Raw genomic sequence first — 26,165 nt, forward strand, 5'->3', positions numbered from 1 at the left:
TAAAAAAGTTAAAAAGCAACATGTTTTAAATGGACATACGGACTTTCTGGTAACGATTATAGAGTTGCTTTGCTTTCTAACTCGGACCTAACTACTACAGGAATCATCATGCAAAGTTTGAAATCGATAGGACAATTCTAACATGCCTAAATTAACGAAAAGAGTTATCCCTTACGTACGGATTGACCCTAATTATAGAAAAGCTTCGCTTTTAAAAATATTAAATTTTATCAAACATGCACAATGCAGGTATATAACACCATTCAAATACTTAACTCATTCTTTCAATAGCTAGAACGAATATGTGCTATAAGTAAGTAGCTTGTCAATTGATCAATTGATTCAAAGAAGGAGAAAATATTGAAAAAGGGTTCAAAAGAATTTAGAAATGTTTGTTCACAATTTGCATTTTTACTTTTTTCTTAATGAAACAGCATAACTTATAATAAATAAGAATAAATTGCAGGAGATACGGTAAGTGTCTTGTGTGACGTCATAAAAGTACGTCCTTTTTAGGGGTTTCCTTTCCCACATCTCCTCTCATCTTTCCTATTTAGACGTTTTATTATGGCGTAAAACATGAAATTGAAAGAAGTTAAAGTCTGACCAAATGACTTGTACGACTTGTAGAGCAGCCTCGCTAAAAAACAAGGATGACAACATCCATAAAAGCGAAGCACTGAAACGGTAGGACAAACGGACATTAACACTTGTATAGTGTTAGAACTTAATTATCATAATATAAATTTATAAGAGTCAAAGCAAAATTGTAAGTAAATTTGTTGTAAAACTGCTTGATACAGGATAATTTTTATGAACATACTTACATTTTTAGGACTTGATTATAGAGTTGCTTCGCTTATTACATTATACTTTGTTGTCCCAGGAATCAAAATACCAAAAATCAGATCAATCCGATGATTTGATCACATAAAAATTTGTTGTTAAAAAAGTAAAAAAATCAACATGTTTAAAATGGACGTACAGACATTTTGGTAATGATTATAGAGCTGTTACGCTTTCTAAATCGTACCTAACTACTAAAGGAATCACCATGCAAAATTTGAAATCGATAGGACAATTCTAACATGCCTAAATTAACGGAAAAAGCTATCCGTTACGGACGGAACGACCCTAATAATAGAAAAGCTTTGCTTTTAAAAATATTGAATTTTATCGAACATGCACAATGCAGGTATATAACACCATTCAAATACTTAACTCATTCTTTCAATAGCTAGAACGAATATGTGCTATAAGTAAGTAGCTTGTCAATTGATCAATTGATTCAAAGAAGGAGAAAATATTGAAAAAGAGTTAAAAAGAATTTAGAAATGTTTTTTCACAATTTGCATTTTTACTTTTTTCTTAATGAAACAGCATAATTTATAATAAATAAGAATAAATTGCAGGAGATACGGTAAGCGTCTTGTGTGACGTCATAAAAGTATGTCCTTTTTAGGGGTTTCCTTTTCCACATCTCCTCTCATCCTTCCTATTTAGAAGTATTTTTATGGCGTAAAACATAAAATTGAAAGAAGTTAAAGTCTGATCAAATGACTTGTGCGACTTGTAAAGCAGCCTCGCTCAAAAAAAAACAATATATATCTCTGTATTGAATTCCTCACTAGTTACAACTGATTATGTAAACCGGAAATTTCCTGTTAAAAATGACCACCGAAAAAAGGTTTCTTCCTTTCAAAGGATTAAAAAATGTATTCATTTCATAAGAATTTTTTTTACAATTTGTAAACTTTTTTGTTATTTTCAAATATTGAGGAATAAGATTTATACACGGACTTTAAAAAGTCATAGTTAATGTTTTGTAGCAAATTCCTAAGTAATTAAATAAAATTTGTCCTAAATAAGATATACATTAATTGCATTTACTTTCTTGTATTTAACATTAAATTCAACGCTAAATTCAAACTCTTTCTGAATTTGATTCACTTAGAAAGAACAATGTTGTATAAAAAAGGATTCCAATATCTTTCATATTAATTTTGAACCTCTTTCTATATCACCCTCTTACGTTTCAAGAGTAAAAAAAGGCTGAAAAAATATATTGTAAGTAAATCTTTAAATATTTATGATAAATGTTTAATGTTAAACAAGCCATACACACCTAAGCAAATTAGGTGTCATGCGTCTTACACAGCAGCAGTAAGAGCCATAATTAACAAAAAATACCTACCATTAAAATCGAAGCTTATGAAAGTGATTACAGAAATAACGTCATACTGGCCTACCATTGGTCAATTAAAATGTATATGGCCAGCTATTGGTAATTCAGTTTGTGTATCGAAGCCTATCATTGCGCACTATAAAGAGCTTCTCAAAATTTTGGTATCTGGTAAGGGGTTGGAAAAAGAGGCCAAACAGACTTGAAAGAACATTTTGTTGTACTAAAGACGGACTAAGTATCATTATGACTCAATTTGGCACCGTCCCAACATTTGTTTTCACTTTTTTTTAAAAAAAAATAGAGAGTGTGGCAATTAAAAGAAACATTTTGGATAAAATTAATTCTAGATTTTCAGATATTTTTTCAGCTAACAATAATACTCAATAAATTTCTTAAAAGAATGAATTAAAAATCAAAATTTACTGTTTATTAAAAGCTGTTATTTTTTGCGCGCCTGCCTTCGAGGCAGTTTTTTTTTGGCGAAATAAGAATGAAAAGATGGGGGAGTGAGTTTCTTTGACCTGCAAAGGGAAGGTCAGGTGAAATTAAAAAGTTGAGGGGGGTGGTGGAAGGGAAGTTAGCGAAGAGTTCAGGCGGCAACACGCACACATTCACACCTACACACATACAAACACTACCACACATACATTAGCGAACTCTCGCATCTACCCCCTAACCCAGGCAACTGAAAGAGATAGGCGGTAGTTTAGGCTAGATCATGATAGACAGCGGTCAAACTAAACAGAATCATTACACAGCTGGTTTACTTTCCCATACACACCACATTCCTAATCTGTATGTAGACTCAGAGACTCTTTACTTTCTATCCTCTTGTCTCTCGGAGTTCTAACTACAATTGGGTCAGTTTATACATTGGATATAAGGCTGCAGTTTTCATAAGTTTTAACATCTGCTCGTACATTACGTTTAACAAACTGAATGTGATTAATTCTATTTAAAGTAGTGATAATTAATAATTTACATAAAATATAGATTTGAAATACTGTGAAGTTAAGAAATTTAACTAAAGTAAAACATTTTAAGAAAAATAATTGTTTAAATACATATTACAGTGAAGATAATCACAAATTCCATCTTATCCTAGTCTAATTGGAGAAGATAGGATTTTTTTATTTTAAAACTTTATTTAATAGATTTTTAATTATTTAATAATTTTAGAAATTTCTATCTTCTTAACCTAGCAATTAAACTTTAATATAAAAACCTATAACTTAGAAAAAAAATACTTTGTTTTATTTTGCCATTAGGATTAAAATTTAAATCATTTATTGTAGAAACTATTTAAAAACTTTCCTAGAAGTTTTTTTTTATAACTTTATGGTCCTGGCATTTACACCAACACGTACTATCTATGTAGCAAGCATTTGAAACAAATTTAAAACTAAAATTTATATTTTTTCAGGAAGAAAAAAAATTGTTAATTTATTTTTGTTGTGTGTGTTTGAAAGTGCTCAAATGTGTATACATCCAATGCAAAAATATGAACGACGTAGGTTGTTTGCTGAAAAATGCTTGTGAAAGAAAAACAATAACCTAAGTATTTAAAGGTGCGAAAAATTTGAACACAGAGCATATTTGTTTTTCCATCTAAAAATTTTAAGCTTTAACCCAACAATAGTTAATACTTTGCCTTTCTAAGACTGCATCAAGTATATAAAGTAGTCAGCTTTTTTGTCTGTAGCGAAGGATCTCGCTAACCGCTGAACTGATAAGGTTCTCTTTTACAGTGAAGCTTATTAAATGTTATGAAATGGTTTTAGACTATTTTATTTTCATAAATAAGTTGGGTATGGTTTTAGGCTATTTTTTGTTTTTTCTTATCCCTTCCCAAGATGCTAGGCACAGTTATTGTATATTGTAACGAATATGCTGTATTATATTTTATTGTTGGTTTACACGCTGTGTCTGTTGTAGAAAAAAATAATACAACTAATTAGTTTTCATTGTTCCAAATCTATCTTGCTGATTGATTTTTAAATATTTCGATGCTTTAACACAAAGTATCGGATGAGAACTGTAAATCCTCCCACTTATTTAAAAACAATAAAAATAAAGGAGAGGGGGGTATTTGTTTTCCCATACTTAGTCCCTAAAGGGTCATTAACCCTACGGTGCTACCAAGCACCCAATATAACCTAATTGTTAGAAGAAAATATTAACAGCTTTGAAAATAATGATCCTAAAAGGTTTTTCAAATTTTTTAAAACTCTTAGGTAAGGCGAAAATTTTTTCTTCTGATTTTTTTTCAATAGAATTTTGACAATTTTTTGTTGTTGTAAAGATTATAAAACAATTTTGCAAAATCTCGAAAATTGATTAAAAAACAGTAGAATCCTTAAAAGCCAACTAAATATCAGCTAATGTACGACTATGCAATCTTGTCTAGCTATTTTCAAAGTACATTGTGTGGATATGGATTTATTTTAAGCATTTAATGTTCTTTTGATTTTAACAAAGCGTTTGTTGTTTCATATTAAACAAAGTTTGTACTATCCTTGTACAATAAAGGCAGAAGAGCAGGGATCTAAAGGGATAAGACAATGGCCGATAAATTAAGTACCTCCTTAATTATAATACAAAAAAATACCTCTTATGCAAATTAAATTAGTGGTTGAAACTTTTGGACACTCAATAAAGCAACCATCAAAATTCAATAAAAGTTCCTAAAGTTTTAAGTAGACGAATAAGAAAGCGGCATTATAAAACTGTGGGGACTAGTGTAATAAACAGCCCAATGTCCCTTCGCTCCCTGCAGAAGAGTTAGATTTACAATTCAAGGTTGACCGACATATATCCTTTTATGATAGTAACAAGATGTTTGTCTGTCTACCTGTATGTTTATCTCTTCTTACTGATAGATCTAATTAACCGCTCTGAACCTATATTGCTCTCCTTTTTAGGGAAGCTCAATACAGGTCAGGAAAGTGCTTTTTATTTGTTTAATATATCCTAATCCTCACCCCTACCCGATAACCCCCCCCCCCCCCCAAAAAAAAGACAATCTACTTCTAAAACGGAAAATAAGGCAGTGATACACTTTTGTATTTCTTACCCTCATTTTTACTTGATTAAAGGGCCAGCAATGTTCTTACATATCTAACAAAACAAATAATGAATGTCCTTTGTATATTAAATAATCATTGAAAAAAACTTCAAAACTTCATCATGCAACATCACTAGAAATGAACATAAATCTATCAACAAAAATCTTTTTGCGATTTTTTTCTTCTGACAATTGACTGTTGTGATTAATTCTTTTCCTTAACATTTCTCACAGTTAATGTCTAATTCGCGGATTTTTATAGTGTTTTGGCTGTTACATAAACCTTACTTTGAAGTCTGATTTTGTTTTTAACTTGTATCCGATTCTGTAATGATGTAATATACGCGGGGGAGAGAGATTTTATATTACACACACTAATCTAATTTAAGACAAACGTTCAGGTTTATTTTAAAAGAATTTAAAATAGTTCCTATTCTTATTTTACCTCTTGCGAGCATTTGATATGAATGTGTGTTAAATTGTTTAGTTATTTTGAACTTAAATAGTTTGAAAATTCAATATTTACCCTTATTTCAGTTATATTCTGATATTAAAAAAAAATTTTAAAGACCATTAGAATTGCAGTGTTCAGTTGTATAAACCAGACAATAAATAAGAACACCTAAAATATAATATGCTTTGATAAAAGCATAATGCTTAACTTTCGGACATTAAGTTTAAGATATTTTATATGATTGATTAAGATTACGGATTATTGGTCTGTTTTATATACTCAAACATAACCAAATTCTATGGTACCCTACAAAATACAAAGACTTTATTACTTATTTATTTTTCAGATTAAAAAACTTTAGAAAATGCTAACAAACGAACAGAGAATAGTAGGAAAGGAGAACAAAAACGAATAACAAATAAACAAAGTGCTCAAAATTATCTTTGCTATCTCCTTCTCATAGGTACTTAGCAGATCAATGAAATTATGTGTATATTTATAGAATTTTTCTTCATGTATAAAAGTTACTTTTAAAATAATTCAATACTATAGACATTAAAAGGTAATTGTCGTGTGTTTATAATTTACTAACAAAAATGTATGAAATTAGTTAGTTACGCTCTAACCTTAAAGCTTTGTTGATATCAAACCCATTTTTAAAAGCAAGACTTTTTTTATAATTAGGATCGTTTGTCCGTTCGTAAGTCTGTAACGGATAGCTCTTATCGCGAATTAAGGTTAGAATTGTCATATCGATTTCAAACTTTGCATGAAGGTTCCTGTAGTAGCTAGGTATGATTTATGAAGCATAACAACCCTATAATCGTTACCAGAAAGTCCATATAGATTATTGATTATAAACATTTTTGAAACGTTTCCTTTCGCATATATGTGTCAATGGCAATTTAAATCAAAGTTCTTTGTCGAGCCCAGAACCCCCACTCCTTAGTTTGATATGAGTTTTAGGCCCCACAGGGTTAGGCATATATGATCTTTTTGGTTATTATCAAATAACACCAGTAGATGAATATTTTCATATTTAAAATCAAATCAAAATGTTACATAAGCAAGTCTCATACTCTAGATATTTCGTACAGGTATTTTTTTTATGCAAAATCTGCGTAAAAATGTCAAAAGTCATTCATCAATTTTCTGCCAATAAATCCTGAATTCTGGCACGCGTGTCAAGCAACAGGTTCTGTGATTGAGTGTACTGTGCGTTTTTAAATTCATGATAAATGTCTTTGCATACATTCCTAACATCCTTCTCTTTTTTCTTTGTCTTTCAATCTACCTATATTTTTTTCTATCTCTCTTATTCTTCTTTTGCTTTTTGCCCTACTAGACAGGGATAAGGGATGGGAAACCTGACCGAAAATTAGGTCTCAGCCTCCTTTTTAAAGTGATGGGGCAACTTTTCTTTTTTGCCTATAAAATCAACTCATTTTCGCCAGTTCATTATTGGCTGTAGGCTAATATCCAATAGCCTGAAACTTGCTTTTAGCATTAACCAATTAATTATTAACCAACGCTTCCCCCAGTTCCTAATTGGCTAAATTAATTCAAGCAAACATAAATTTCTGCTATTAGAAGGACAACAATGGAAATTTTATGCTATCAGAATGACAACAATATATATGATGTTCAATCACATCAACTTATTATTAAATCTACACATTAATAAATGTCCATATAGCAAAACATAAACAGAGAGATCGTTTTTTGAAGACTGCGTAGGATTCAACATTTTATACTTCAGAACAATGTGAAAAACTCATGTCTTTAGACAATTTAAAAGTTATATTTCATGTGGAATTGATAACCCACCTAAATAATTACAAATACAAAACTAGTTCAATATGTAAATAAAAAGTGTACTGTGTTTTGTTAAAAAAAATTTTCATTAATTTTGGTAAAAATTATTGCACACTTAATTAAACTTTTCTGTTAATTTTTAACGAAAAAATTTTTTTTTTTTAATTCTTAATTTATATGTATGCTATGGAACAATTAGTTGATAGAATGTTACCCATGTACTTATTCAATTCTACTTAATTTATTTATTAATGCTGGGGGGCTAAAGCGGTGTTTATTTCTATATACAAATTTTGGGGTGAAGTAGATCCCCCCTTAAAATGTTTGAAAATAAATCAGATTTAACCATCTCAAAAAAAACTTCTTTTTACATGGGGGGGGGGGGGGGGTGGCGAAGTAATGACAATCTTAACGGGATTCTACTTAAACCCACTAACCTATTGGTTCTTTGAAAAGTTTTTATTATATTTTATGCTAGGTGGAATCAACTACCTGAATTCTATTCTATACTTTTTTTCTTTGCATTCATATAATAGCTATTTCATCATTGTTCATAGTTTTCAAATCTAACTACTGCGTCATCCCAAAACTAGTTTTTTAGGCCTAGTTGGAAAATAGGCTTGGAATAATTTTTTCTTACGTTTCCCATCCCTTATCCCTGCTACTAGAGAATGCGCCCGAAAAATCGCTGGTTCGAGGAGGGTGGGGAAATAAAATAAGCTAAAACCATCCAATTACATATTTGAAGGTTCCCAATCCATTAATGGTTAGCAAGATCTTAAGGCACAAACATAAAAACCTTAGTACTTTAGTAGTTTTTTTTCATAATATTTTTCAGTAGTTTCATCTTTGACATTGACATTTTTCGAATTATTTTTCTATCTATCTAAATAATCTTGCACCTTTCTATCTATCCTTCTATCTATCTACTCATTTATAATTTTTACATGAGACGCATAAATTGTTGTCTCTAGGAAATTTTGCACACAGCTTTCTCACCGCGCAAGAGGTGTTTGACAGGGATACAGGGATTAGTCAATTCAAGATAAATTATTATGCCTCCATATTACATACTAGCGGCTATGCCCATAGAAGCTTCTAGGGACACTTAAGGGAGGAGTGGGAAAAGTCGACCTCATCCCATTTTAAATTTGAGTTTTAAAAGAGTAAAAAAATATTTTTTGAGAGGGAGGGGGTGAAGACACCCTCCCCAAAAATAGTTTGAAACCTTCCCAGAACCTATAATAAGCTTCACTGCAAAGGAAAACAATATCGTTTCAGCGGTTAGCGAGATCCTTCGGGACAGACAAAAAACGCTAACTACTTTATATAATAGGATTACTCGATGATGATACACAAATTTTACAATTAGTGGTTGAAATGTTTGGACACTCAACTAAAGAATCCAACCAATCAAAATTAAATAAAAAGTGCCCACGGTTGTTCAGCCAACGAATTATCAAAAGAGTTTGGGGACTATCTTAATAAACAGCCCAATGTTCCCTTCCTCCCTAGATAAATCATATGTTGAGTAGCTTGGAAAAAATTAGATAAGATTGAAAGAAAATAATCTTCAATTTAAGCATCCCTGTAAGCCTAAGTGCTAGTGCATATGTGACGTCAATCTTTGCTATTTTTGAGGGGAAAGATTTTTTTGCAAAATTGGGAGAAATGGGGAAAAGCCTTATAGGGGAAGGGGAGGCAGAAAGACATTGTTTAAGTTTCAATTGTTAGGTGAGAAAGATTAACTTTGGAGCATTTATATACCTATGTATGTATAATGTAGTCAGATACTAAATCCTATTTTGCAATATAACAAATTTGCCATCATTAATATTTACAAATATCAAGAGTCCAGCCAAATATTTGGCAAATGCAATAAATATCAACAAAACTGACTTAGATAATTTAAATAATGCACTTCTGTGTGACCTATATTAACCTCAACAGCTATTTTGTTTAATTCCTTTATAAGCTTTTGCACATTTTATGGAATTTGAAAAAGCCGATAAGATTCATATTAAGGTGAAAAAATGTGAAAATTTACAATATTTGGGCCTAATTGGAGATTTGAATGTAGGTCAAAGATAATAATAAACAAGGACACTCACGTCCAAAACAATTTTGAATTAAAATGTTGTAGTAAATAATTTAATAAGTATATTTTCATTTTAAGTAAATGTAAGAAAATTTTTATATATATATTTTATTGAAAAAGACTTTAAAGTGCTATTTTAAAGTAAAAAATAATATTATAGATATAGGCTTATTCGTTTTCTTTTTTTGAGATGCAAGCCCCTTAAATATGAATTATTTTTGTAGTTCTTTAAGATAAAACAATAAGCAAAGATTTTAGTAATGAAATAGTGTACTTTTATTAATTCAATATAGATTGGAGGAACCTAAGCTTTAAAGAACTTGATTCAATAAGGTTTTAAATAGGCTGAATTGAATATACATATTTGGCTTTTGTAAACATGTATTTCTGTATGTTTATGTACTATGCAGACACTGAACAGTCTACCTAGAGCCATTATTTTTTGCAAATGTATTTTTGTTATTTCAAGGTGACATATCTGAGGCGCAATTACCGTTGTATAATACTGTAAAAAATGATTTTCACATCAAAATTAGGTTTTTAATTCACTTGAATTTGCCTAAAACTTGCAACTTTTATCTTCTATAAATACTGTTTAAAATTGATTCTGAGCTTTTTTAAATTTGCCTCACACCAAATAAAAGTGTATTTATATGTAGAAGAAGAAAAAATGTCATAACTGTTTTGCAGTTTTTAAAAATATACTAAACATACAATTGAGACATAAGTAAATAATTGGAAGTACAAAGAATAAACACAGTTTTTTTAAGTACACATTTTTAAGATTACATACTTAATCAATACACATTTTTAAGTGATACTAAGTGGCAATAACTATTGAACTTGAATGCTGTTTAACGTGATTATTGCTTCAATACAATATTCTATTCTGTAAAATTACCCAAAGTACTTTTTGTCGGATATCTTTAATATTACAAAGAAGTTTCTTGAAATGAATATTATTATACAAATAGCCTTTTTTCTCTCCTCCGCTTTGATCTATTTACAGAAAAAGGTTTTTTTCGTCTCAAATAGTTTGAAACTGAAAGACAGTTATCTAAAATATATTACCTATTTGAATTTACTTAACGGTTTTAATTGTTTCTTTGGATGTAATAAAATGTAAACCTGCAAAGACTTGTATTTAAAATGTTCCCTCTGTCCTGGAATGTTTAAATTCTATATCCTAAACAGGGATGAATGGAGGGCTAAATTGTAATATAAATCTTCCTTTTTAACAAAAATATGAGCTAGCTTATGATTATACTACTTTCTTATATTTTATTTAATCAATTCTAAATTGTGTTTTAATAGATTTTCTTAATTAAGTACTTGGTGGATTTTTAAAACTTTTTACCTGACCTTATATCCCTAATCCTGTTAAACCCCCGTGGACAAACATATTTCAAGTCACCTGGGTTCACATTTATTTGCAAATTTCCAGCCTAAATACCCACAAAATCCGACAATATGTCAATTTAATGAATGAAAAATTATCTTTTGTTTACACAAATAAGGTATATTATAAAAGATTTGTTAAAGTACTTTTTGGGGTAGTAGAAAAAGAGGCCTTTTGGCTGCATTCTTTAAAGCTATTTAATTTTTTGAGGATTTGATGATAGTTTTATGCAAAACCCTTTAAAGTTTAATAAAATTAAATTCTAAAATCTGCGCCTTTATTTTAAAACCCTCTAATATACATGCACAGACTTATGAAATTTGAATTTTTAGACATTTGGTAAAGCCTCTGCTTGCTACATTGAAAGACACAAACAAAGAAACCACAAAGCTGCCCCTGAAGTGTTGAGGTTTGAGCCCTGGTTTTGTTTTTGTTCTCCTACAGCCCTCTGAGTAGAGACAAGGCTCAGTGAAATTACAGAAGTTTGTGACGACTCAGCCACTTATCTCAGCAAGGTTAGTTTTTATATCTAATTTTTTTCTGAAACCCATTTTTTCGGGCTAATCTAATATGAAAATACTATAGGCTGGGCCCCTAGCATCAAAAGGCTCTGTATTCAAGTAAAGAGGGAGCAAAAAAATAGTTTAAAACCATCCTAAGCCTAAAACTATACTAAGATCTATGTGAAGCTTCCCTAATCAGGATAATCCAATCAGTTCTTTAGATATCGAAATCATAAGACAAAGGAAACCTTACTACTTTGTATAATAGGATAAGAATTGAAATCACACAATTAATAATTAAATTCAATGTTAACAATGTTTTACAGATGCCAGCTGGGTGTAGAAATTTATTAGATGAAGTTTATCCTGGCATATTCGTAGGTGACAGGTGAGAAAATCTTACATTCATCAATATGGGCGTGGGTTCGAATCCTTTTTAGAATTTCAATGATAGATCCTACTGCTTCTAGGTAATATAACACAAGGGATAAATGTACAAGTCTCATTTATTGTCAACCAATATTTGGCCCTAAATGTTTCAATCAGTGGCGTGCACAGCGATTTACATAGAGTTGTGAAACCATCATGGGGAGAGAAGGGGGAAGGTAGGCCTTCCCAATATCAATTTTAAGGGGGGGTGGAGACTCCCCTACTAAACGCCGTTGGTTTCATTTTGGAGCTAGGCTTTTAAAACTTTTAGATAGATGCTTTAAATGAAACTGTTTAAAATCCTAAACTTAACCCTTATCTACTTTATTACATTGTTGATTATGCAATAGAAAGTACTGAAAACTTTTATCATAATAAATTTTATTTTAATGAATATACAATGTGTGGACAATCGCGAAAAGTGTAAAGATTTTAACTTTCTTTGTCTAAAATTGAAAAATCCAATGTCTTAATTTTTACCTTAACTTCGCAATTAAGAAAAGAAAAAAAATTTACAATTTAGAAATTCTTAGAATTTTCGGGCAAAAATTTGTCATTTTATGCATGATTCAAGATTGGATTTTTTCTTTTCTGTAAGCAAAGCAAAATAAAAAGTCTTACAAATTAGGTAGTTATTGAATATAGATTAATGGGCAGGTAGCTGTATCTTTGCCATAGCCAACAATCATAAAATATAAGGCAATATTGATAAACATTCTCAATGATGTTGAAAAAATTACCTCCTTTTAGATCAAAATTATTGGTTGATAGTTTGAACACTACTAGTTAGTTACAAACCAATCAAAATTCAATAAATGTACCCAAAGTTTTTTAATGATTTCTAAATTTCAATTAGTACATCTGCCAATTTTCTTTTTCAGAATTAAAATACTTTCCTTAATGACTGTAAAAATATTTGTGAACATATCTGGCCAAAAATTCTTACATTTTGCTAACAAACAAAAAATACAATAAAATAAAATAAATTGAATAAGATATATAGCTTATATTTTTTTCTAATAAATATCTTTATTTCTTAAAAGTTGAATAAATTTTAAAGATAGATTGAAAGAGATGGAATTCGGGATGACCTTGTAATGTAGGGAAAAAAACTTACATGAGCTGAACTATTCTCTAAGGAGAAATTAACCTAATTCTTTCCAAGGGCTTATATATCTTAATAAAGACAAAAAAATCTTCAAAATAGATTAAGTTACGCCCTTTGATTTTATAATTAATGTTAGCGGTTTCCGTAATATACAATATGGACATAAACTTATAAATTATTTTGTATTAAAACGTATTGTTTTATGATTAATCTGGGTTAGGTTAGGTTATATAAGGTATTGAAACCTGTAGAGAGTGATAGAGGGGAAAGTACCGTTTTACCGTATAAATTAGCCGATACGTCCCTAGCCTCTAGGGGCTCTGTATTCCATTAAGCAGAGATGGGCTAACAAATTAACTTTAAACCATCCCAAGATTTCATCTTAAAATATAATGGCCTAAAACCATCACAGGAGCTATGTGAAGCTTACCTTAAAAAGAGAACTCAATCAGTTCAGTAGATTTTTTGATCTTAAACTTCAGATAGAAAATACTTACTACTTTATATAATGAGATAGGATAATGTTATAATGCACTTGTTACTTAATCATATTTACATGTAATACAACCCCTTTAATTCAAGCATCAAATCAAATCCTGTACATTTACGTAAATCTAAATTGCAAAATAAGTTCTTTTAGACTAAACATCCATCAACATGATATGAAATACACGTTTCAGATTAGATTTATGACCTGAACTTTTATTATGAATGATCTTCATTCATAGTTCTTGTTAGTCATAACATATTCGTGATAAATACATACATAGCTCTTTTTGAAAAGAAACAGACTCGAGTCATACTAACAGCGATAGGTAGAGATATTTCGAAAAGAAGAAGAAGAAAAAAAACTTGGAGTATGGTATCCTTAGCCTTTTATAGACATTAAGGAATATGTAATCAGTGTAGGGAATGTCAACATCCGCTTTAAAATTTAAATTGGAAAGGCCTACCTTCCTTTTTTTTCATCCCCTAATTGTTTAACACCCTTCAGGTAAAATCCTGTGCACGCGACTGTTGGTAATACTTAGGAAACCGTAACTACTGGGCTAGCCTAAAAAAATTTAGAATTGAGTTTTGGCCCAATATTAAAAACCACTATTTAAATTCATTAAGCTTAAAACCTACCTTATAAATTCCTTTTCAATTGTATATATTTTATATTAAAATCAAATTAGAATAATCTTTAAAAGTACATATGTACTTGACGTAATCCTTATACTAAAGTAACAGGATGTCTGTGTGTCTGTGTGTCTGTGTATCTGTGTATCTGTGTGTCTGTACCGAAGGATCTCGCTAACCGCTGAACCGATCGGGTTCTCCTTAACAGGGTAGCTTCTCATAGGTCCCGGAAAGGTTTATAACTATTTTTTGGGGGGGTGGGACACCCCAGACCCCCCCAAAAAATGAAAAATCCCCCCCCCCCAAAAAAAAAATTTTAAAACTTTTTTTAACTAAAATTTAAAATGAGGGGGGGTACCCCCCCCCCACAAAAAAAGTATGACTTATCATATTGTCTTTTATATGCAAAACTGAGTACAAAGAGATATATAAGATGTATCCATATAGATTTTCATTTGTTTTTCAGAATACAACACCGTGTACATTTTTCACATAGTTATCTAGAATTTCTGTTTTTATGCTTTGAAATCTAATATTGCCTGAAAAGCATTCAGAAAAAAATTTCTTTATTGAATAAGTTTGTTTTCATAGGAATGACGAATTTTATTTCATATTTTCTTTTAATTTCGATATGAATCACATCTATATATTTATCATACAAAATCATGTGATTTTTTACTGGAAAAAAATTAAAGTTTGATAAAAAAAAAGAATTCATATCGTTTTAAAAAAATTCTACAGGAAAGTGATAATATTTTCACTTAGAATTGATCAATAAATCGATCCTAAGCAGATGCTCTAGCATTACCACGCCATAAAAATATAAGCTCAAATATTTCCACACCGCAATCGAATCGCTGATGTTTACTTCATGCTTGATGTCAAAATAAGCTAGCGACGCAGGAATTTGAGGGATTAGATATCAAGTTGAAAACATCTTAATAATATGATGTCTTACCGTCTGTTTTTAACTACGATATTGGAACTCTCACACAATAAGTAGAGTTAGCCCAGATGGATAAAATAATTTTCTCTTTTAAAAATTTTTCGGGATTTCCCAATGATACCAAATGCAAAGGAGCATTTTTTTCTTTATAAAAAATAATTGATTTCTATCAAGATAACTTTCCCCTGACAATCATGGATAGTGAGACCCTGTGCAGTTACGGGGATATTAAGTTACTAGTCAGACTCGTCATTCAATGTCATTGGACATTGAAAAGCTTTTGCGTAGCTAAACATTTGATTTTATATTTTATTAATTTTAGACAATATAACTGCAAAATGTAAAATTGCGATACATAAATGTCATATAACAACAATTTGCATGTACATGACAATGTTTCCACTACTAAGTATAAACATTGATAATTATTTTTTGTTACAGCAAGGATATCCAAGATCATTCTATTTTTTTAAGATGGGGGAAGGTATATTTTTACTTCTCTCTCATGGCAGCAAACAAATTTCAAATATTTCGGAGGGGGTAACATACCCCAATGTAAATTTATAAAGGCAAGGGGGAGGGGATAAATTTATTTTGGGTGAGTTATGAAATCCCTTCCATAGACGTACATAATTATTAGAATATTTATTATTATTAATTAAAGAATCTATTTAATGAAAGCTATATTTTGCATTTCATTCCTTCTATGATTATAATTTAATCTAGATCTTTCAATTGGTACTTCTTATTCAGAGCTGACATGTTCTTAAATTTTCGATGCATATCTCCCCTCAGATCAGAGCTGACCGCTGATGCACACGCTACCACACACACCACACACACACCAACCTCATAAATACATCTCTCACTGTGCGCCCGAGAAAAATCATAAAAGTAATGAAAGCAGATAAATTTTATTCACCGTTTTGTCTATGTAGCTTTGCAGTTTCTTGTTTTTTTGTTTTTTTTTTGTAGGAAAGCTACTTTTTAACTCGAAATTCTCCCTCAGAAATGTTTTAAATATTTGATTTTTTTGAGCAACTAATTAAAATGCAGTGTTGATCTGTTGGTGGTGCTACTAAAGACTTATATATACATAATATATTAAGGCTTCTTAATTTTCTATTAATTTAGATGTTTCCATTCTAGTTGAAATGCACATCATATGCTGATCAGAGGTTACAGGCAGGGATCTAAAAGGATAAGACAGTGACAAATAAATTGATAACACACAAAATTAGAATAAAATTAGTGATTAGTGACATTTGAATACTAAGCTTAACAAAAAAACCAATCAAAATTCAGTAAAAGTCCCCAATGTTGTTAAGCCAACGAATAAGAAAACTTTATTGTAAAACTATGGGGATAAGTGTAATAAACAAGCCTTTGCCCTCTCTCTCTCTTAGTTACAGGAGAATGATTATAGATTATTTGAAACAAACGATAAACACTCTCTCATATTTAGAATTACATCCAATTGCTTACATCTCATTTTAGGTCAATTCAATGATTTTTAGTAAGTTAGATGATAAGCAAAAACAATTTGCTTCTTACTTATATAGAATTAGACATATTTCTGAACTTGTTTTTATTGAAAAGATAAAATCATTTTTTCATCCCATTTACGTTTTCATGCCTGACGCTATAATAATTGGAGCAAAACAAAATATGTTTTCATGGAATATTAAAGGGTGTAAATTAAAGGGTAAATGCCTAATATTTATGTTTAAGTTGCATCTTCAGATAGAATAAAAATAAAGGGGAAATTCTTAAAATATATTATCTAAAATCATACCTAAAAATGAAAGTATTTTACGGTATCCTGTATTTTTTACAAAAAATGTATGTATAATTTTGTTTAGATTTACAAGTTAATGTTTTGCTTATTAAGTTTTGACACTCAACAAGAGTCATTGCTCGTTTTTCCTTTCTTAGCTTCTGATTTCAGACCTCGCTTTTATGAATGTTGTCATCCTTGTCTGAATGTGCATGGGTTTTGTGACTGTTTAAGGGCCAAAACATTTCCTCAACTTTAACTATAAGTTCCACTTGCCATTGAAGCAGTACCTTTTTCAATGTCTCTAACATGACGCTGTTGCTTTATAAGCCACTTTTGAATTTATATTATTTTCAGGAAGATACTTCTAATTTCGAAAGTTAAAAAAATATTTCAATTAAAATAAAATATTTTGTTTAAAAATGGATTTCCAATCAATGGGTAAAAAGCTAGATACCCAAAATTGCTACGGTATAAGACAATAAACTTTATTTCTCAAGAAAATAATCACTAAACCTCTTGAAATACTTTAACACCACAACCCGTGATATTTTGTGCTTTAGCTTAACAAAAAAAGTAATATTTATTTTACGGGCTGAAAATTATCTTGAAATAACAGCACATATCTTAAATCTGTTTTCCTCTTTATGTAAGCAAAAAAAATAGTTTTTAACAAATGCAACATGATGTTAATTTTATATTTTTAAATGTTTTAAAATGCTTGCTTAAGGTTGATGTTAGGTGGCTGTGTTATGTCCTTTGTATTTTAATATACAAGAACAAATTACAAAATTGAGGTCTAAAAATATTCAAGTTTGCCTAATTTACATTTTGCCAAAGAATCATTAAAAATTACAAAAATATACATTATGAAAAAAAATTTTTACGTCAGGATGATGAAGAGGGAGAGGGGGGGGGAAGAATGGGCTGTTTATTTCAATAGTCCCCAAAGTTTTACAATAAGTTTTCTTTTTCGTTGGCAAAACAACTTTGGGGACTTTTACTGAATTTTAAGTGGTTGATTTATTTAGTTGAGTAATTAAACGTTTCAACCACTAATTTTAATCTACAGAAGGGGAGTAATCATTGAGGATGTTCATGAATTTATCGGCCATTGTCTTATCCCTTTTGATTCCTGGGATGATGAATAAAATAATAAAAATCTTCAAACACATCTAATGTAATCAATGTAATTCTTTTTATATTTCCATGCCTCCAACCTCAATGTAAAATTGGTATTCATTTTTTCCAATACATTTGCAAAGACATATTTGGGGACTCTCAAATCCCTAAAACTCATCTTACTCTAAATAATCAATTATTCAATAATAGTATTCATTTAGCATACAAAGGTAGATTTCTATGCTAATTTAAAGTAAAATAAAAATTACTATGAAAAGACCAATAAGGGAAGTATAAAGTTTATCTAGAGTTATATTAAAAGAATGTAAACTTTTTACATGTTTTTACTAAATGATCAGTTTTTTAAGGGCAAAAGCTATGAATAAAATTCGTGTATTTTTTGAAATGATATGTATAGAAAGAACTTGACCCAAATTCTTTCCATCTTTTGCAATTTTACTAAATGATTTTAGATGCTTAGTTATGCTGTATTATTGACCTGGGCATGTTCTAGGGATACAGGAATAAGTCAATGTGTCACATATTATTTTGAAACCAATTTAATTTTTACTGAAAAATTCTTGAGGTATAGATTTTTCTATTGCAGAAAGAGAGAGATGACAATGGGCTGTTTACACTAGTCCCCGAAGTTTAATAATAACATTTTCTTATTCGTTGGTTTAACAGCTTTAGGACTTAAGTGAATTTGATTGTTGTTTTGATTCATTTAGTTGAGTGCTTAGGAAGGGATTGGACACCTGAATGTTAATTACCGTGGTTTTCAAAGTTTTATATCAATTTTTCCCCCTTTAAGATCTATGGGAAAGCTTAAACTTTTACCATAGGAGTGTCAATTTATCTCTAAGTACCTTACCCTCCTTAAGTTAAGTGTACATTTTATGTCAACTTTTGGCCTGGGAAGAAAAACAATGGACTTATGTACAGCAATTTAAGAAGTTTAACTATTAAATCATCGTCTTATAAACTTCATAATATTTTGTCATCTTAATTTTCACAATGCACGTCTATGAAATTCCTTACTTTTTATTGTTTGTCATTTGATTTTTAAATGTTGCATCCCTAATATTATAGAACTATTATCCATCCTAATGTATGTTTGTCTCGGGCAGACTTTAAGCAGAGAGATTAGACAGTGTCCACCATGGCTTAATTAAAAAGTACATCACTAAGCACATTAAAAACGCAGCTACTCTATAAATGTGTTCTTCCTTTATTCATCAAATAAATTTTAAAGAAAGGTTTGGTGACCTTTTTTTTCAAATATTAACATTTTTTGAGATTATCATTCTTATTGCCTTATTTTTAAACTATTTTAAAAATGAAAGGTATGGAGATGTTTTGTTATCAATGCTTAACAGTTTACTTCGTTTGATAGCGCCGATAATTGAAACATTCTATAAATTGTCCTTTTTTGGACTTTATTTTCCTAGTTTGTAAATGAACCAAATAGTTTTTGGAAAAAAATAGCTAATGAATATTTTCTTATACATTTAAAACGTGAAAATTGTTATGAAATGATCTTTTAATTACTAAACTTGTACTTTTTGCACTTATTATATTATAGTTTTTACTTTTGGAGGTAGGTTAGTTATCTAAAAAAGCAAAGTCAATGGTTTATTGGCCATTTTCGCCTGCCACGGATTTTGGATAGAGTTATTTTCTACTAGATTCTAATACCTACAGTTTTAAATAAGCTTTCAATCCACAGACAATGACCCGTTGATTGGACGATCATTGTGCAAAAATACTTACTGTGCAAATCAAAGAATTGCGCTTTTTAGTAAAAAGTACCAGACTTTCGTTTTAACTTCTCTATTATGAATTGGTATGGTTAAATTCGAACCTGGCATCGACAGAGAAAGCGGCTAAACACTATCTACACTAATTCATTTTACTTCTCTTTTGCGGTTGGCAAAAAAGATTGAAAATAGACCCAATTCTCAAAAAGACTTACTTTTCAGACACGCTGCACAGAAGACCGAATTCCTGAAAAGACTGGGCATTACTCACATCCTGAATGCTGCTGAAGGCACCCGGGCTAGAACTGTCAACACTGGCAAGGTGATTCTTATTCTAGCTTAATCGCAAAATTATTCCTGATTAAAAGTTTAGTTATTTATCGCATCGCATTATAGACAGCTCTCCGTTGATATTAAACTGTAAATTTTAAATTTTAATTATTAGCCGAAGGCTCGGGCTAATAAAACTGGTATTAGTTTTATTTAATTTTTTATTATTCGTGGAAAATTGTCTTTAATACAATGCTATAAACGATTTTTCAGTATTACTTAGAACCAGTTATAATCCAGCGGATATTAATTGGTTTCGAAGCCATACTGGAAATACGATTGCGGATTTTAAAATTTAAACTAAATAATTTATTATAATGTTTCTTGATTAATTTTAAAGGGCATGGCGTGGAAGTCAGAATAACGCCCTAAAATAAAACCTAAATAATGTAAAAAGCTTTCCTAAAAAGTAGAAACTATTCGGACGGACCAGCATTTTCCAAAGTCTTTGCCTTCAGACAAAACACCTTACTACTTTATATCGTTAGATTTATTTATATATGAAACAAATGTTTTGAAAATCACGAAACCTTTTTTAAATTTCCAATTTTCAGGACTACTACACCTCCTCTAACATTGAGTATCTTGGTCTGGAGTTGTTAGATAATGAGAGCGAGGTCATATCAGAATATTTACATCCTGCCATACAGTTCATCTGTAAAGCACTTGACCAAGGTAAACTTCAATTAAAGCTAAAGCTGTAGCTGCAGCCACGCTGCTAAGAAAAGATGAATTTACTCTCAGCCTAAGATATCCTTAGCGGCAGCCAACGCGATATATTAAAGGTGTAACTCCACTAAAATGAGCGGCAAAGACAAAACTGCAGCCGACTTGAGAGCAGTCTTTATATTTAGAAAAACCGTTGTAACCTTCAGGGCGATAAAATAAGTCAAATTCTTTCTTACTATTCATATGCCACCGTCAGCGACAGCCACTCTTCAGCCTTAGCAACCCTCAGTCGCTGTCACAATATTTAAATGCAGCCATCCTTAGCCTTGCTAAACATAAGCCAACCTTTACCGCAGCTACTCTCAGGCGCTCAGATTTAGCAATGAAATTTGATTTCCACTCCAGCTGCGCGACTGGATTTGCGGCTATCGAGACCTAAATATTATGAAACTTTATGAAGAATGTATAAATCCTTTCCATGAACAAAAAGGCTGCGGTTGAAAAACATGCTTTTTATTCATTAGAAAAAAGAAAGATTTGTTTATCAAATAATTCATTTTCTAGCTTCCAAATAAACGATACAATATCAAAAAACTTTTTATTTTAGGAAAAGTTTTGGTTCACTGTGAAATGGGCATTTCTCGTAGCTCCACCTTCGTAATTGCTTACCTCATGTGGAAAGAAAAAATGAACTTGATAGAGGCTGTTAAAAAGGTAATTAAAAAGTTTTATTAAATTTTCAGTTTTTATTCAATTTTCAATAGAAGTTTGCCAATGAAAATTTCTATCCCTATTTATTTTTAACTAGTGATTGCGACCATATCATCTAAGGGCTCCGTATTCGAATAGAAATGTAAAAGCAGAAATATAAACAAAAACCCTGTCAAGACTTGAATCTAAAAATAAAACCATCTCAGGACCCTGTAAAGGAGAACCCGATCGGTTTAGCGGTTAGAGAGATCCTTTGGTACAAACAAACAGACAGACAGACAGCGTTCTACTTTGTATTGTAGATGACAGAAAAAATTATGATACATTTTTAAGAATTAGATAAGTTTCATACATAAAAATCATAAAATATGAACAAATTTACTGACAGTGTTGGTAAGAAATATTTTGACTAATCTAGTTATGCAATGAGAAATATTTTTATGCACAATTTTTGCTTTTACGAAAGTCTAATCTTTGCAAAATTGTTTCATGTTATTATAATTTTTAAAAGTGATTAGCTACGTGTTAGGATTTTTAAAATGATTAAAGTGATTAAAATTAAACCTTATCTAAATCTAAAAAAGATAAAACAAATTTAAGGAATTCCATATTTTGCTTCGAACCCCCCCCCCCCTCCCCTTAAAAAAACTACTTAATAGTAATGTATCGCATCGTATTATAGACAGCTTTCATGGAATATCAAAATAAAAAAAATAAAGGATTAGAACCAGTTTTATTAGCCCTGAGGGTCCGAATGTCCGGACTAACAAACTGGTTTTAATTTTATGATTTATATTTTAATATTCGTGTAAAATTGTTCGTAATACGATGCTATACATGATTTTTTAATATGGCTGATAATAGGTTCTAATTCAGCGTGTATGATAATCATTTATTATGTATTCCTCTTATAAAATCAACAACAGAAATAATTTCTCCTTTAATTTTGTTTTTCTTGAAGCATTCTTAATGTTGCAAAATTTTAACAAATAAACAATTGGCTCCGCGATAAAAGATGGCTTTCTAATGCGCTTCAGTCTAGCTACCTTACTATCTACCTATTGAAATAGCTACACAATCTATCTATCTAGGTATCTTTATGCAATTAAACAGCAAAACGTGTGATAAAAATAGTTATGATATCTAAAGACTTAAAAAAGAAAATTTTAAAGAATTTAAAAAGGTTTGTGAATAAGTCAGCAGTCTAAGTTTTGAACAATTTTAAAAATCAGAGAGACAAACTCTATTTAGATAAAATGTATCATTTTAAGGCTTTCAAAGTCCTAACCAAAAATCACGCGAGATCTTTGATTTCCATTTTATTGCAAAAAAATCTTCCAAAAATTTGAGCAATCAAAATATTTGAGACTTGGAGAGATATAAAAATATTGATTAAATCGTTGCTAGGTAATTTTATTCATTTTGTAAGAATAATTTTTTTGTTGATACTTACAATTTTCAAGTAAAAAAGTGAAACTAGCTTCATTTTGACTGGTAAAGCCCCCCACTCCCTAATGACAGTATTATTTTTAACTAGCATTCCTTCTTTATAATTAGGATGTTGTTCAAACCTATAATTAAATATATGTCCCTCTGTATGTCACCAAAGATATCGAAAACGGCTGGAACGATAGTGTTCTACTATTCAAGAAAGCTTTAAATATTCTAAAAGTGGTATTTTAGGTTACCCACAATCCCCCCCCATCCCACTTCTTCTTTTAATAACAAAATTTTATCAAAAGTTTAAGGGTCTGCATTTTATTTATGCTAATAATTTAGGGACCTCATTGGTCGATAAATTGATGTACATCCCCAATGATGACTCACAAAATTACCACTTATGTAGATTAAACTTCGTTGTTGAAAAGTTTGAAATCTCAACTTATTGAATCAATCAATCAAAATTCACTAAATTCCCCAAAGTTGTTAAGCCAACGAATATGAAAATGTTATTATGACAAGTGTATTAAACAGTCCATTGTCCCCTCTCTCTCTGTTAATTACTTATCTTTATTGTGCCACCTATGTACAAATTGGTCCTTGTACCATCATGAAAGCAACGATTTTTGTACATTTTTTGCTTTTTTCCCTACAAAATTATGAAAGGTTTGAATTAAATAACCAGAAATGTTAAATCTTTGCAACAATTTTTGAATAACTTGACCTTCAACTTTGGGGAAAATATCATTTCATCATTTTTTACAATTTTCCATTTTAAATGGTTTAAGGAAAATCTGAACATTAATAGGTGTTTGACAAAAATTACACTAACTAGGATTGCACGCATTTTCAAAAATAACGATTGCGTATTTTGGTTAGGAAAGTTATTTTGTAGTTAGGTTAGTTTTTGAAGGGATAGGCTCCCTCTATAGTGACAATGGGGCTTTTGGAAGAAGTTGAAATCCCGTCTGGGTGAAAAAAATGTAATCATTGGAAAAATTACACAAAATATAATGTCAATGTTCTATTTGGTCTTGAAAGTAACTAAATGTTTATTACTGAAAGTCTTTTAAAGAATTAAAAATTATACCATTTATGGACCAACAACCCCCTCTCCATCTTATTTTCAATAATGTTTAAAGAAGAAACAAATATTCCTAAAACTTCACCACTCTGAGGGAATCTCCTTAATTAACCTAACCTAAAAAAATAAGAACACAAAAAAGCACTTTTAAAATAACTTTGTTTGTTGTCCATATGCGACAGAGGAAAACCACCGAATATTAAGCTTACTATATCAGGGTTGGGTCAATAGTTTTGTTTTGACGGCCCCTCTTTCCATAATTCTTGTGTAATTCATCCAGCCATGGTACCAGAGATAATGGCTTACTTATAATGACAAAATCATTTAAAATTAGAAAATAAATTCTAACTTAACATTTAAAATAAAAATTAGATTTGTTTGTTTTTGAGGGGATGAGGACTTTTTCATTTCGTTCCATCCGTTTACGTGATCTTTCAGGACACACTTATTGATAACCTTATAAGATTTTTAGAATAATAATTTGTATTCCAATAACATATCTCTCCACCTCTGTAAAGCTATACATCAATGCCTCAGAGCTAAAGTGATTTTGTTGTTGTAATTTATGTAAATTAAAACTTAATTTATTTGATAAAATCTCCCCATTTCGGTCCAAAATTTGAACAAAGAAAATAAATTAAAAACTTAGACATAAGATTTTTCTATTTATAACTTTTTTCTTTAAATTGTTTGTTGAAATATCTTCCAAAAATGGTTTTCATTCTGATTTGACAAAGTTTTTAGAAGTAATGTGTGAGATAACTCATTTTCATTTACTTCTCATCACTTCTCTTTCCTTAACCTCTCTTCCCTTCCCTTCCCCTTTCCTTTCTTATCTTTCATTACTATTTACTTTAAAACATTATAACAAACTATATACATATATCTGTTCTTATAAAAAATCCATATATAGAATATAGATGCATAACCAGTTAACTAATTGAATCCCCCTGTTGGGGACCTTTTTCATCTGCTAGCAAATAGTTTTCTCTTATTTTGTAACGACTTGGCTGTGTTAATAATGCCAACGCTATTGGTTGATTCTCAAAGACCCAATTGAAAGTCGACACAGGGTCCACGGGGTGGGGACATACAGTTATTCAACCCCTTTCCCTCTATTGTTTTAATCTAATGTTTTTACTTAAAGCTCAAGCTTTCAACTTTTGTTAAAATTTTGCTTTTAACTAGCTTCATTTTTTAGGTGCGAGAGAAAAGAGATGTAAGACCCAATAGCGGTTTCCTCAAGCAACTTGTGCTTCTGGAGATGAACCTGAACAAGCTGGGCGGATGCCTGGTGTAAAGAGTAGTTGCGCTACCAAAAAAAACTAATTGCTCCATATATGTCCAAACTCAAGCTCAATACTTACATTTCTAATTAGTTTCATAGTGATAAAAATAATTGCTCAATTTTGTCTATTTTTTATTTGAGTATCTACTTCATAAAAAACTAACCAATTATTTAGAAAAATATTAAAAGGACATTTTAGCAAAAAAAATCTAGCAAAGCTAGCCCTGGTTATCTCATAAGATTTATCTCACATTTATATTTATTGTTTTCAAGTCTATAATCGGAATAAAGATAACTTTAGAATTTTTTGTAAATATTAGTTTTAATTTTGTTTCTACCCGAGGATTAATAAAGACTTGGTCTCAAACATATTCATGATTATATTATTAATTGTTATTAGCTCTGTATTTTTACTATTATGCTTCTTATAAAATTAATATATTGTACATAGATTAGAATAAATAAAAGTATTAAAAATATTTCTCGTATTCATTCGAAATCGATTAATTAAGGTAGATTTGAACCGGTTCTCATCCATACGAAAACTATGTCTAACATTGTATTATATCCATTTTTTACGAATATAAAAATGTACAATCATAAGATTAAAACCAGTTTTTTAGCCCGTGCCTTTGGCAACTCGGGGCTAAAAAAACTGGCTGTAATCTTATAATTGTACATTTTATATTCGCGGAAAGCTTTTTATAATACGATGCGAGAAATAACTATTCTTCCATATTTATTCTGATATTAATGATAACAGTGACAGATAAAGGACTGTAATATATATTGTTCTCCAAAGTTTTATAGACGCACTCTCCCATTCGTTGGATTAAAAAATTGGGGAGGTTTTTTAAACTT

At 30.3% G+C, this 26,165-nt stretch overlaps 1 protein-coding gene across 2 annotated transcripts; it reads left to right on the forward strand.

Annotated features, from left to right (window-relative positions):
* The first annotated feature begins 6,046 nt into the window (after positions 1-6,046).
* Positions 6,047-25,783, forward strand: LOC145322287 (dual specificity phosphatase 29-like). Of its 2 annotated transcripts, none has more exons than XM_080164184.1 (7): positions 6,047-6,166; positions 11,348-11,530; positions 11,845-11,906; positions 20,005-20,104; positions 20,667-20,787; positions 21,389-21,495; positions 25,218-25,783. In XM_080164184.1, the coding sequence occupies exons 3-7, from the start codon at positions 11,845-11,847 to the stop codon at positions 25,314-25,316; spliced, it is 489 nt and encodes a 162-aa protein (XP_080020310.1). In that variant the 5' UTR covers positions 6,047-6,166; positions 11,348-11,530; the 3' UTR covers positions 25,317-25,783. The 2 variants fall into 2 exon arrangements, with proteins under 2 accessions (XP_080020310.1, XP_080020306.1); XM_080164180.1 differs by having other exon boundaries at positions 6,048-6,090; positions 11,467-11,530.
* Positions 25,784-26,165: the final 382 nt, after the last annotated feature.

The sequence above is a fragment of the Acartia tonsa genome, chromosome 1 (assembly GCF_053477335.1).
Source record: "Acartia tonsa isolate MP-2025a chromosome 1, ASM5347733v1, whole genome shotgun sequence".
NCBI lineage: Eukaryota > Metazoa > Arthropoda > Copepoda > Calanoida > Acartiidae > Acartia > Acartia tonsa.

Excerpts from the sequence above, each read along its gene's own strand:
- LOC145322287 (XM_080164180.1), top strand. The coding sequence starts at position 6,068 with ATGCTAACAAACGAACAGAGAAT. Across the intron at positions 6,091-11,466 it reads CTAACAAACGAACAGAGAAT|AGTAGAGACAAGGCTCAGTG; the intron begins AGTAGGAAAGGA and ends TACAGCCCTCTG. Across the intron at positions 11,531-11,844 it reads CAGCCACTTATCTCAGCAAG|ATGCCAGCTGGGTGTAGAAA; the intron begins GTTAGTTTTTAT and ends AATGTTTTACAG.